The sequence below is a fragment of the Dipodomys merriami genome, unplaced genomic scaffold (genome assembly GCF_024711535.1).
Source record: "Dipodomys merriami isolate MVZ:Mamm:240054 unplaced genomic scaffold, mDipMer1.0.p SCAF_8, whole genome shotgun sequence".
In the NCBI taxonomy this organism is placed as follows: domain Eukaryota; kingdom Metazoa; phylum Chordata; class Mammalia; order Rodentia; family Heteromyidae; genus Dipodomys; species Dipodomys merriami.
This window is the reverse complement of record NW_027206401.1, coordinates 6,859,358-6,872,750: the sequence shown is the minus strand read 5'-3', so window position 1 is coordinate 6,872,750 and position 13,393 is coordinate 6,859,358. Positions and strand designations below refer to the sequence as shown.

The 13,393-nt window shown below is 46.9% G+C and overlaps 1 protein-coding gene across 2 annotated transcripts in view; it reads left to right on the top strand.

Moving 5' to 3' along the window:
• Zdhhc14 (zinc finger DHHC-type palmitoyltransferase 14) overlaps positions 1 to 13,393 on the top strand; it is a 203,189-nt gene that overhangs the window by 116,930 nt on the left and 72,866 nt on the right. For both annotated transcript variants that reach the window (XM_070010910.1, XM_070010908.1), the window contains exon 2: positions 7,810 to 7,970. In XM_070010910.1, the coding sequence (XP_069867011.1) occupies positions 7,810 to 7,970 (161 nt within the window). The remainder of the gene's footprint in view (positions 1 to 7,809; positions 7,971 to 13,393) is intronic.

The window sequence follows — 13,393 nt, the reverse complement described above, 5'->3', positions numbered from 1 at the left end:
TTTATTTTTACAATACTGGGGTTTGAACTCAGGGCCACAAGCTTGCTCGGCAGACATTCTACCGTGAAGCTATGCACCCCTTTCCCCCCCAGCCCGCCCATAACTTCCAAACCAACTCAATATGCATTGTTTTCAAATGTTTTTTTAAGGAATAAAAAGTTTTTAAGAAAGCATATTTTAATATTTTGGCAGTCTTTCCTTTTTTCGGTTGAACAAGTACTTATGTAATTTATTGTTGATATCTTTTTTTCTCCTGCAGAAATGAGCAATGCCTTAGTTAAGGGAATTGTAGACTTGAGAGAGCACATAGAAACAAAATGCCCTTATACCTTTAAGCACAGATACATTCTTCTAGCTGCAAATCTAAATATGTGTTTGAAACACAAATGGAATCATCTCAACTCTAGTTTGGATCCCATTTTTGAAGGATACCTTTCATTTTTGTCAACATTCACTGAAGGCCTACTATGTGCCAGACTGATTTCTGGGCCCTGGAGTTACAACTGTGGAACAAGCAGATAATATACAAGTCAAAACACACAGGGTGGCAGGCAGGACTGAGCTCTAGAAGGTGGCAGACCACAGCAGTTGCTAGCTACAGGAGGGCTGTGATGTGATTGAATGCACGCATGCGCGTGCGTGCGAGTGTGTGTGTGTGTGTGTGTGTGTGTGTGTGTGTGTGTGTGTGTGTGTATTGGGGTTTGGACTCAGGGCTTTGTGCTCAATAGGCAGGTGTTCTAGCCCTTTTGCCTATGGTTATAGTTGAGATAGGGTCTCACTTTTTGCCTCTGCTGGCCTAGGCAGCAATCCTCTTCTTTAGGTTTCCTACCATGGCTGGGATGACAGGCACATTCCTCTACACTCAGACTTTTCTGTTGAGATGGGATCTTAAGAGCATTTTGGCCTACACTGGCTTCAACTATGATTCTCTAGCTCTCTGACTCCTGAGTAGCTAAGATCACATATGCTCATATGCTAAAAACATATCTTATTGGCATATTTTTCCTCAATGGTTCCTCTTAAAACTACCTTTAGATTTCAGGAGATACAGAATTCATTATAAACAGTTAAAATCCTGCTAGGATTTTTCTGTACAGAGTTGCCAAAGAGCAGAGTGCACAGCCTTTCAAACATAAGACATAGTCGAAGCAATTGAGCCTTAGAATTCTGTCTAAATCACAGAAATTGCAAGGCTCTCCTTCAATCATTGTGTATGCAAGGCCTCCACTCCCTCCCCCCCCCCCCCCGCCGCCCCTACACATGGTCAGCCTGCCCTAATATGGAGGGGTTGGTTGGCTTTTCTGCCAATTCCTTATGTTTCCAAGATGTACTGAAAGCAAAATAATGATGATACTATGGTCTATTACTTTGTGGCCATTTGTGATTTGAAAACGACTAACCAATCGTTTGAGCCAGGACTGTAGTGGGAAATCTGCAATGTCACCACGTCTAAGAAATTGTGTTAGGTTCTTAAACAGCCAGTTTGGGGAAGAAAAAATAATGTTGGCTTTCCTTCCTGTCATTCACATACTACCCAGAAGCCTCTGGATTCCTGGAATTTTAAATGAAAGTCAGAATCACTTGGCAAAAACACTGAAACACCACAATTTCCCCTAACAAGCCCTTGCCATTCTCAGTCCAGATGGAGAAATTGAGCTGTCTGCACACTATGATTTGAAGCCTATATTTTTGAGCTACAGAGATCCAGGTTCTGGGCTATAAGTAGATTCATCTGGGTGGTCTGGGAGGCCTTGAGTCTGGAGTAATGACTGGCTCTGTCCTGGACTTGTGGAGACAGTATGGCCACCTGGTTAGCCTCCACAGCTCTCTGCTTCCCCGAATGTGTGAAGCCTGGGGCCCTGCTCTCACCCAGAGATCCACGGGCAGAAGGCAAGAAGGTGCCAGCTTTAAGTCTTCCTTGTGTAACTGACTGAAGATAACTTACCCTGACTTAGTCTCTGTGTCTTCAGGGTTGAACTCCACTCCTTGGTGACTTTCCTCTCTTTTGTAGTGACTTTCACTTTCCGCTTCCTTTAGCCTGAAATTGGAAGCTCTCACAGAAGGAAATCAGAGCCTGGTTACAGGAGGCCGGTGCGATACAATGAGACAGAATCATTTGCAGAGTCGTTTATGTAGCCCACCCACAGATGTCTGGAGTTCTTCTCATGGGCTCTGGGCTCTTCCCATTTTATGTTCCTGAATTTTTATCTTTTACTCCCTGGGACAACTTATTTAAATCCTTTCCTTTGGTAAAAGCATCATGCTTAGGTGATTCTGGGATAGTAAATGCAATTAGTAAGATGGAGGCTTTCCCACAGGTGTCATAAGAGAATGTCACCCAGGAGATTTATGAAAACATCTACTTGATTTCCCTATTCCAGTGTTGAGTGGATATTATTTCTAAATCTACTTTCTCTCTGTTTGTCTCCCAGGAATATGTTTTATCTTTGCCAGAAAGCATTAGCTGTATTTCTAAGTAGATGATTAAGCAGCAAATCACAGAATGAGTGGTGCTTATGTCCCTGCCTATAATTGAAAAAATGCATTTGTTTTACAATGACTCATATGAAAAGGAAAAAAAGGTGGGTTTTTTTTGGTTTTTGATTTTTGTTCCTTGTTTTTCTTACACCTCTTGCAACCTCCATTTCCCACGAGATTGCTTTGCTGTTATGTCATTGGCTGACAATTTTGTTCTCTACAATCATTTACCTCAACTACTTAGTACAGAAATGCTTTGTGATCAAGTATCTGAATTTTAAAATAATAACTTTGTAATTTCTGAAATATAGATGCTCTCTTAGAGTGCAAAAAGGCTACTTATTTCTGAAAAATAATAAATGCATAACTCATTTTTACTTCTAAAGGTTATTCTTGCTAGGCACCAGTGGCTCACACCTGGATTCCTAGCAACTCAGGAAGCTGAGATCCTGATTACAGTTTGAGGCTAGCCTGAGTAGAAAAGTCTGCAAGACTCCATCTCCAATTAACCAGGCAAAAGCTGGTCAAGGAGTGTGGCTCAAATGGTAAAGTGCCAGCCATGTGCAAACAAAGCTGAGCATACATGAGGCTCTGAGTTTAAAACCCCAGGGCTGAATAAAAAGGAGAGTAATAGTCACAGGTCTATGCTATTATAAACAGGACAAAATTTAAAAATATATAGGATATTTATTGTTTGTTGGGATTTATGAACAGAAAATTTTGTGTCCATTTGCAGACCAAAAATTTAAAAGGTGACTTAGATTGTTTTGATATGTAAAAAGAGTCTCTACTTAATGTTCCAAAGGCCACATGGTTATAATATCTCTGCTACATCTTGTTAACTTTGTTTTGTTTTGTTTAAAGTAAAGTCAATCTTCTCCCAAAGACTGTCTTGTGGAAAAAAACAGAGACCTTGCTGCGCAATAATGAAATCCAGGTTTCCTATCTGAATTGTTTTGGAGATTAATTTAGTCTCAGGGTTTTTGTTGAAGGAATCAGATTTATGTCGAATATTACCTGGGGAGCCAACTTCTAAATACAAATGTAGAATTAACGATGGTATTGGTTCTGAGGTGTCAGTGGCTGAGGGTGAAGTAATTTTATATCCAGCTACATGTGTTGTTGTTGTGGTGGTGGTGGTGGTGCCAAAACTGTGGCTTGAACTCAAGGCCTCAAACTCATCTTTAGCTCTTGTGCTCAAGACTAGCACTCTATCACTTGAGCCACAGCTCCACTTCCTGATTTGGGTGATTAATTGGAGATAAGGGTCTCAAACTTGGGCTGGCTTCCAACTGTGATCCTCAGATTTCAGCTTCCTAAGTTGCTAGGATGGCAGGCATTACAGGCATGAGCTACCAGCACCTGACCCATCTTCATATTTTTAACTGCCAAACACTCTGACTTTGTCATCTCAAATGCTATGACAGCCAGGAAACAGTTCCATCTTTCATGTATAAGCATCAAAACACACTAAAATTATTTTCCTTAAGATTTCTATTAGAATTTTCCTTGTAATCTCTTGACAATGCTACACTTGCTAGTTATTCCCTGGAATAGCCTTTCTTTACCTGCAGTCAGTGAGCTGCCAGTTTCTACGTGGATATTTCCTGTGTCTAGTCGGACAGCTGGCAGCACTGGACACGGTTTGGGGGAGGGATACTTTGTGAAGGCATCTCAGCACTTCAGCATTTGTTTTGTCTGGTACTAAATTAGCTAACTCCCTGTGTGTTCTGGAAAGCCATATTTTCAGATTCTTATATTGTCCTCCTGTCGCTTTACAACTGAGCTTTATGAAGAAAAAGATGCTCGCCCACCGTATGTGTTCTGCGCTGCCCTGAGTTGTATGTAGGTCATGATTCTTGAGACAGAAATAGGACTCCATTTGGGGGGTTGTGCCTTTGGCAGTTGTATCATCTTGTATGAAATCCAGGCCCTCGGGGGTGGCTTCCTCCTGGTCGCAGATGGCACGCAGAACTGGAGCTCCTGTCCACACTGCTGGGAAATGTGCGCGCGCGCCCTTCTCCAAGGGGTCTGAGCTGGGGTGGAGGTTTCCGTGCTGCTCACGGCTAATGTGCTGCGTGCCATGCGTTGCTCTGTGGGTCAGTGGAGACACTTAATCTGCCCCCTTCCTCCCGGAAGCCTTCGTGCACCATCACAGCTGTGGGCAGAGTTTGCTCGTTGCCTCGTCCTCACCAGAGGGACGGACGGCAGACGTTTCCTGCCTCTTCTGCAGCAGCAGCTTGGCAATTTTGTAGCACTGATCTCATTGTTTAGGAGCACAAATGACATTGGCATGAATCCTGCTCTGTTTGGTGTGTGTGCATGTGCCAGAACCAGGGCTTGAACTTGGGGCCTGGGTGCTAGGGCTCCAGCATATGAGCCATACCTCTTACTTCTGGGTTTTGGGTGTTTAGTGGCAAGAAGAGTCTCACGGGCTTTCCTGCCTGGGCTGGCTTCACACTGCGATCATCAGATCTCAGCCTCCTGAGTAGCTAGGCTGTGAGCCACTGCTGCCCAGATTCCCTCTGCTTCTTATACAGGAGATTGTCCAGGATCTCCAAGGGCACTCAGCCGAGTCTTTGGCCACACAGAGACTGGTGGATGAGGGGGACTGTTGTGAAGCTGCTAGCATTGCGCTGAGTAGCACCGAGGTGAAGTGCTGCATCCTCCAGCACTTTCGGAGGTCTGACCAGTGCTTAGAACGTGTGCCCAGGGCCCACTCAGCATGGAGACACACCCTCCTCCTCTCGGCCCAGCACGCCACCCGGAGGGCAGCGCCTCAGCTTCTGAGTAAATGAAGCTACAGACCCCAGCAAGCTCAGAGAGGAGCGACATTCTAGACAGATCTAGGTTGCGCTGTGGAAGTGGAGGGCTTGGCTGGCACGGATCTCCTGTAGCACAGCACTCAGTACTCAGCTCCCTGGGCTTCCTATGGTGTATGTGGGGGGTGGGGCACATTGTGCTGACGCTGGGGCATCCAGAGACAGAAGTACCCCCTTCTGTGTAAAAGCCCAGATACCGCACAGAGCCTTCCCACACGCAGGACCGGGCGGGAGTTGGGCAGGACCTGGGAAAGGCTCATGTGGCCATTGTGGTGGGGTCAGAAAGGGGGGAAACAGGACAGGGGAGGGAATGGGAGAGGTCAGGAAGGACGGGGTTGAGATGCCAGATAAGGAACTTGAAGAAGATCTGGCAGGCAAGGGGACATCGCTGGAGGCTTCGGAGCAGAGCTGTATGTGATTAGGCCAGGCAGCGGTGGCCGGAGACTAGCAGATGGAAGAGACCGGCAGGCGGTAGAGACAGACTGGCAGGCAGGGGTGGCACAGCGGCACCGCTGTCCCTGCCAGAGCACAGGAGGGAGCAGTGCCTGGCAGGAGGGGACTGAGGACCCGCGAGGACGGAAGGCTGCCCCCTGTGGGAGGAGGGCAGAGTGCAGCTGGGCTGGTACTTAGTCTCCTGGGATGTCCATTTAAAACATTTGGTAGACCCAAAGTGGGTAGCCACTTTGTTCCAGAGCTATTGGAATGAGTTACTTTCCTGCCTCCCTTTCTTTGCTCTCTGCCTTCTTCAACTATGGACGGGCTGTGAACAGCAGCGAGGGATGTTCAAGTGCCTCGCTTGGCGTCCTGCTAAGGCTGTACACTGCTGGCCCAGACCTGTCATCCTGGGTAGATAGAAGGTGCAGGGCAGGAGGATTGTAGTTCAAGGCCAGCCTGGCTGAAAAGTTGGTGTGCTCTCATCTTGACCAATGACTTGCGGCAGTGGTTCACCTCCAGCTACGACAGGAAGTGTAAATAGAAGGATCGAGGCCTGGACCAGCTTGGGGGGCTGGGGGGGAGGAGGAGATCCTGTCTCCTAAATAATCAGAACAAAAGGGCTGGAATATGACCCAAGCAATAGAGTACCTGTCTAGCAAGTACTGAGTTCAAACCCTAGTACTGTTAAAGAAAAACAACATCAAAAACAACCAAAAAACCTAGTACTGTTAAAAAAAACCAGTCCTTAAGTTTCCATTGCTATCTGGGATCGTTAAACTTTAATTAACTGAAACGCTGGCTATTTGGAGTGGCCGAAGCACTGCCTGTTGCCTTCATATTATGATAGCGGAGCCACTAGACCTGCCTGAGCGTTCCCAGAGGATGGGCGGGAGCAGGAGGAGATTCACCAGGAAGCCAGAAAAGGCTCCCACCACAGCACCACTGCACCAAGCCGGGCAGCGGTTACACAGCGAGGGAAGCCCTGGCAGGTCCTCTCTGCTCCTTCTCCTCCTTTCCTGGGACAGGTGTGAAGAAGTGTATGCATGCTCAGACCCCAGCAAGGGGAAGGGACATCCTCCTTGGGGAGGGGGAGGTGACGCGAGGCCTCCAGAGCATCAGCCCGGCCATTGGTGGAGTAGCCATAGAGACCATGATCAGCGCAGGGGTCGAGCTAAGTCATTACTGTGAGTAGCTCGAAGGATGCCACTCTGCAAGTTATATTCTAGACCAACAGCGAAAAAAAAAATATACACAAACCTAAGATCTACTCTGTCACCAACACAAGAGCTAGACTCCTGTAATCCCAGCTCTGTGGGAGGCTGAAGCCGGAGGATCACTGAAACCCAGGACCAGAAGACTAGCCTCGGCCACAGAGCATTCCCATCTCTTAAAAACAAAACAAGAGCTGAACCAGTTCCATCAGTTACTAGCTCAATTACTTTCTAGAAAAAAAACAAACCATGAGATTATTCTAGTCTAGCTGCTGAAATCTCTTTCAACCTCTCCCCAAACTCTGTTGCGAGTTCATTTCCACAGCTCCTGAAACTCTTGGCGAGATTACCCACAAAATATTGAGAAATCATCCCTCTCCTTGTGCCAGTGAATTCATTCGTCCTCAGGGTTTCGTGCTGGTGGAAGGCTGCCTGTGTAGTTGGGTTAGGGTAGGAGAAAAGCTGTTCGTTGGTGTCTTGTTCTAGTATGTGATTGCAGGGATAGATGGGGGCAGCCAGATGGGTGGCATTTACAGTGCAAAGGGCATGTGCATATTTACACAAGCTGTGTACATCCTCGATCGATTGTGCAAGCAGGACTCTTCATTCTTCTGCCTGCATCTCCTATGGGAAGAGTATGGGCCAGCAGGACTGGGGGCTGCCAAGGCTGGGCACAGAGAGCTCTATTGTCTGAGAGAGAAGTGCGGACCCCCCCCCCACTAGAAATTCCCAATACTCAGGGGTTTGCATAGGAAATCAGCCTCCAAATCAGCTTGCTGAAAGATCCAGCCCGCTTTGGTGGATCCTGACACTACCTTCCCTTTCTTTCTCCCCGCTTTCCCTGCCTGCCCACCCGTTGGCAGCTGCCCGTACCTCGCGGTGAAGATCACCCCTGCCATCCCTGTGGTCGGTGGTATCCTGTTCTTCTTCGTGATGGGGACCCTGCTGCGTACCAGCTTCAGTGACCCCGGAGTCCTCCCGCGCGCCACGCCGGATGAAGCCGCAGACCTGGAAAGACAAATAGGTAACACTGAGGGTGTGCCCTCCACCTGTGGTCCCCTCCCACCTGTACCGGCCCCCGTGTGGGGACAGGGCAGGCTGAGATGCTGGGAGGGCGCTGGCTGGCATGAAGAGTTGAGTGTCCAGGAAGGAAGAAGGTGGTGGCCTGATGAGGTGGGACATAAAGTGGCCGAGGGAAGGCTGGAGAGAAGCTGGCACTTGTGCCATGCCAAGCAGAGCCTGACAGTGAGCAGAGTTTCCAGACACTTCTTGGAAACCCAGGCGTCTAGTTCTTCCCTCTGAGGCGTCCCAGTGGTGATGGGTCTGAGCCGCTGGTGTTCTCATTCCCTCCTTCAGCCTGCAGAGCCTAATTTGTGTCTGTAATACAGAAAACTAGACTGAGCAAGTGGCTCACGCCTGTAATCCTAGCTCCACAGGAGGCCGAGAGCTGAGGATCCCAATTTGAAGTAAGCCTGGGCTGAAAAAGTCCTGAGATTCTTCTCTCTTAATTAACCACCAAAAAGTGGAGAGCAGAAGTGTGGTTCAAGTAAGAGAGAACTAGCCTTGAGCAGAAAAGCTAAGGGAGAGCTGAGACCCTGAGTTCAAGCCCCAGTGCTACCACCAGAAAAAATAAAAACAAAGACTCGGGGAGATTACACCTACACTGCTCTCTTGCTGATCCAACCAGGGCCCCAGAATTCCTGTATTTAGTCAGAACAACAATACACACCTGTGATGTGTATTGACACACTTGGCATTGTTTTCTCTGACAAATGGAAGCCTTGGGCTAGAGGAGTTCACGACAAATCTATCTTGAAGATATTGAATCTGATTCTAAGTTCTCACCCAACAAACTTGTTTTAATTAAAAAGAGAGTTTTGTTTGTTTGGTTTGGTTTCGTGCTGTTAAAAATGTGCCCTGGTCACTGTCTGGCTTTGCTGTGAGTTCAGTAAGAATGCCAGAGGGTTGTCGGGGTCTACTGTAAAAATCTCTCTGCAGATGCATTCCTCCCATCCCTCCAACCACTCTTCACAGAGATTAATTGAAGATAAGTCCTATGGACTTTCCTTCCCTGGCTGGCTTTGAACCACCGTCCTCAGATCTCCGCTAGGATTAGAGGCATAAGCCACTGGCACCTGGCAATGTTTTTAAGTTCTCCTGTTTTCCCACTCAAATTGGCTCTTCAACATCCATGGACATAGGTCTTATAAGAAGCTACCTGAAGTATGACAACCTTGACTGGCAGAGCTGAAGCGATGTCTTTGGGGACACTAACTCCCCAAGGTGGACGGTGGGGGTGGGATGTGGACATGTGATCCTCATGGCTGCTCTAATTCTCCCTGAGAAATCCTCGCGTCTCTGCTTGGAAAATAATAACATGTTTCAATGGAATCCTGGCATGTTTATTTTGTGCAGTGTGATAGAGAAGGAAAGGGAAAAATGAGCTTTGGAAACTTCTTATTATTAGGTTTATTAATTCTAATTATCCATTTTAGACCTCTTGCCTATAAAAGCCTATGATAGCCACTTGGAGTGGTTGGTTTATGGCCGAAGATGTGCACAGGCCCTCTGGTTTAGGGCTTCTGTGGGGAAGTAGCCAGTGAAGAAGAGGGCTCTGTGTTTCTGAGACCGTTCCAGGACTCTTGAAATGCCATGCACTTCTTTCTTCCGAAAGAATGTTCCCAGTAATTTAGGTTACAGCTAAACAGGGAGACAGCAGGTGTCCAGGGAAGTCCATGCACATTGGGGTAAACAGAGGCCTCCTTGGAAATTTGGCCATTTCAAAACTCAACATCTTCACTTCCCCCAAAGAGAGTCACACAGCGAGAAACTGATAATGGAGTTAGAGAAAAAATAGAATGAGAAACCTACTGTACTGGAAATCTCAGGACCAGAGCATTCGGCTTCAGTGAGGGCCAGACCTTCTTAGGAATGAAAAGAGGAAAGCTGCAGGTCTGCCTCTGTTCTCCATTTCCCTAGTCCCCGGCCTCATCTCCACCCACCTCTCGCCATCCCAAGGCTCTCAAGGGGAGGGGACCACTGTCATTTGGTGCAAGTAAGAGAGCAAAACATTAAATGAACATAGAGTCCATGGAAGGAAGCCTGGTGGGCTTCCTGGGTTGGGGGGGTGCATAGCTCAGGGGTAGTATAGGAGTATGTAGTACCTATTATTTGAGGCTCTGAGTTTGGTCCCCAGTCCTCAGAGTTAATTAAATCCACCAGTGTCATGGCAGAATGTCAGGGATGAATGCCTCTTCTCTGCGCCTTCTGTGCTTAGGCAGAATACCACTGTCCCTAGACAGAGTGTATTCGTGCATGTGTAGCCCTCCTCGCCCTCCTGTTTCCTGCCCTCTGCCTCCTTTGATCCTCTTCCTCTTCCTCCTCCTGCTCTTCTCCTTCTTCCCCCGCTTCCCCTTCCTCCTCTTCCACCTCTTCTTCCTCCTTCTCTTCTCCTTCCTTCTCCTCTTCTTCTTCCTACTACTGTAATGACCTCAGAGTCAAGAAAATCCACAGAGACACTGTCAAAGGTGACAAAGGAGTTTTATTTAGCTGGCCAGCAACTGCCTTGACCTGAGCTAAGGTCAGAGCTAAGAGCAGCAGTGACCTCCACTGGGGCAGGGTTTATAAAGGTCAGAACCACACCCAGGTGGTGGTTTAGCAAGCAAGCAAGCTGATTTACCGAAGCTCAAAAATCATTAGGGGTAAGGATATTCTCCAGCTGCTGGAAAGGTGGTACGGTATGCTGCGGACAGAGCTGGGGGCTAGAAATTCAAGACTGAGGAAGGAGCTAACAAGAAATGGAAAACTGGTTCTTACACTTCTCCTCCTCTTCCTCCCCCTTTTCTTCTTCCTCTTCTCCTCTTCCTCTTCCTCCTCCTCCTCTTTCTCCTCTTTTTCCTACTCTGCCCAACAACTCTGTGCTTCCCCCAATAGCTGGTCAAATTGCCATCATCCTGCAATTTTCCTTGTAGTGCACAGAACCCGTCACACTTGTAACCGCAGAGTGCCCATTGTTACTTCCCAAATTAGTTCTTGAAGATAATCTTCTAGGTGAGACTTGCAGAGAACATTCTGGTCTTGGGGAGCCCCTGAACTGTCAGCAGTTCCGCACCATTGTGGCAGGAACCACTCCAGGGAAGGTTTCCACGGTAACCACAGTGTTGGTCCACCGCTTGGACTTGCTGAAGTTTCTTCCCCAAAGGCATCTTAATTCTAAGTTTAAGAGCAGAAACATTTTAATTGGAATCTTAATGACACTAATGCATTTTTATTTTTTTAATATATATTTTTTATTGTAAAGATACTGTTATAGTTACACGAGTAAGGTAGTGAGTACTTTTCCTCTCGAGCATTGTTACCCCACTAATGGGTTTTTCTTGAAGGAAATACTTTCTGAGAATCATATTTAAGCCCATTGAAGACCTTAATCAATTTCCTCTATTTACATTTTTATTTTACTAAAATTACTTTTATTCAAGTAATTTATCTTCTGCATAAAATCTGTAACTAAGATTTTTTTGATCCAGTTCTTTTTAATTCTGTGGAAGTGGCCATTATTAGGTTGTTTTTTTTTTTATAGAACCATTACTTCTACTGAGACAGTTTTTCTTGGTAATTGGACATTTACTTGGGTCTTTCACGGTTGCTGGTTTTGTTTTGGCCATCATTAATTCACTTTGTGTTGATTGTTTCTGTTGGTGATATTCACCATAGAACTTTTCTAAATTTTGATGGTTTCATTTCATGTAATAAAGCATCTGCTGGCTGGAATCAGTCTGTGATGGAATCTTATACACTGTTCTGTCACTTTGTGTGCTGTACTCTAGTTGTCCCCAGTATTCGGATAGAAACCCTCAACCCAAATTTGCAGAGTCAAAATGGTGGGCGTTAGCCACGCTCTGGTGGGTCACACCTGTAATCCTAGCTACTCAGTAGGCTGAGATCTGAGGGTCACGGTTTGAAGCCAGCTCAGGCAGAAAAAGCCAGCTGACATCTGCAAACATCCACCAGCAAACAGAAGCAGAAGTGTAGCTCAAGTGGTAGAGTGCCAGTCCTGAGTGGAAAGCCCAGTGAAAGTGAAGCCTTGAGTTCGAGCCCCAATACTAAGACAATGTACACACTTATGCACACGCACACACTCTCGCCAACCCCCACCCCCTCCCCCACACAGTGGCAGGCATCATTAGTGGCTATTTTTTTCCTTTTTCTTTTTCTTTTTTTTTTTTTAACCAGTTTTCTTTTCAGATGGTGACATTTTCAGGCCATTTCCACGTTTCTTATTTATATCTCACCACTCAGATTCCAAATCCTCACAATTTACCCTTGGTGTAGCTTTTGTTTGCAGGGAGCATTTCAGACTCTCAGAAACATTAGACCCGTCTCCAGAGTTCCCATCAGAACCAGATTCAATCTGCCTCTGAGATGCCTTTCTGCCTGGGCCATCCCCTGCTCCCGCACTTCTCTGCCAGCTCTCGCCTGAGTCTCTGTTAACATGCCACCTTAGGAAGCTCTTGCACACTTCCTTATCCATGCCCCAGCTCAAGCATGTACCTAGGCCTAGGAACCAGAGCATTCTCCTTGTTCTCCCTGCATCTTCAAGTAAGTGGACCAGAGTGAATCGTGGGATGGTGTTCTGAGCTCTTTCAATGGCTGCTTCTCGTGTATCTTTCTGGATCTCAGCTCATGCAGCAGCCCCTCCATGGTCTTTAGATAGTATTCACAGCCCTGCTCCATGGAGGAGGAAGCCCGTGCTCAGAAAATAAATTAAAGGTGGTTTGCTGGATACCACCTGGCTGGAGCTGGGTGTCCACCTGAGAGGCCACCCTGTGCTCCTCACCACAGCCTGGTCCTGCTCCACCTCCCTCTCCCTGAGAGGGAGATTTCTGGGCTCACCTGAGCAGGTAACACTTCCCAGTCTCCTGGATTATGTTCTCACTTCCTTTACACCAAAGGCATCACCCGGTGCTAAAGCTTTTCTGCCCCCAGCTGACTCCTCATATCCCCGGACTTAGACACAGAGCAGAGGCCAGCATCCCATGGCTACAGGAACTGCTACTAAAGCACTGAGCCCAAATGGCCAGAGGAGAAGGCCCTATAGGAAAAGTCCACACTGCTCAGTAGTGCTCTTGGAGCTGTCTGAGAACACAAGGCTCTTTGTCCAGTGGGACTCTCACTGATATCTAGATGCTCCATGGCATTTCTGAGGAACTCAGGTAAATGGGAGCCAGGGAGACCACCAGTTCTAAAGTACCTTTGGGAGAAAAAAAGGCCTGTGAAGAAAATCATACCCTAGGAATTGAAAAGAAAGAAGAAAGGAGAGAGAAAAGTAGATTCCTTGTTTAGAGGAAAATTCTAGAATTATCTAGTGTGTTCCAATGCCAGGAATGAGTAGGCAGAGAATCTCCCATCCCAATGCAGGGTGGAGGCTCAGAATGTCAAAATACATGA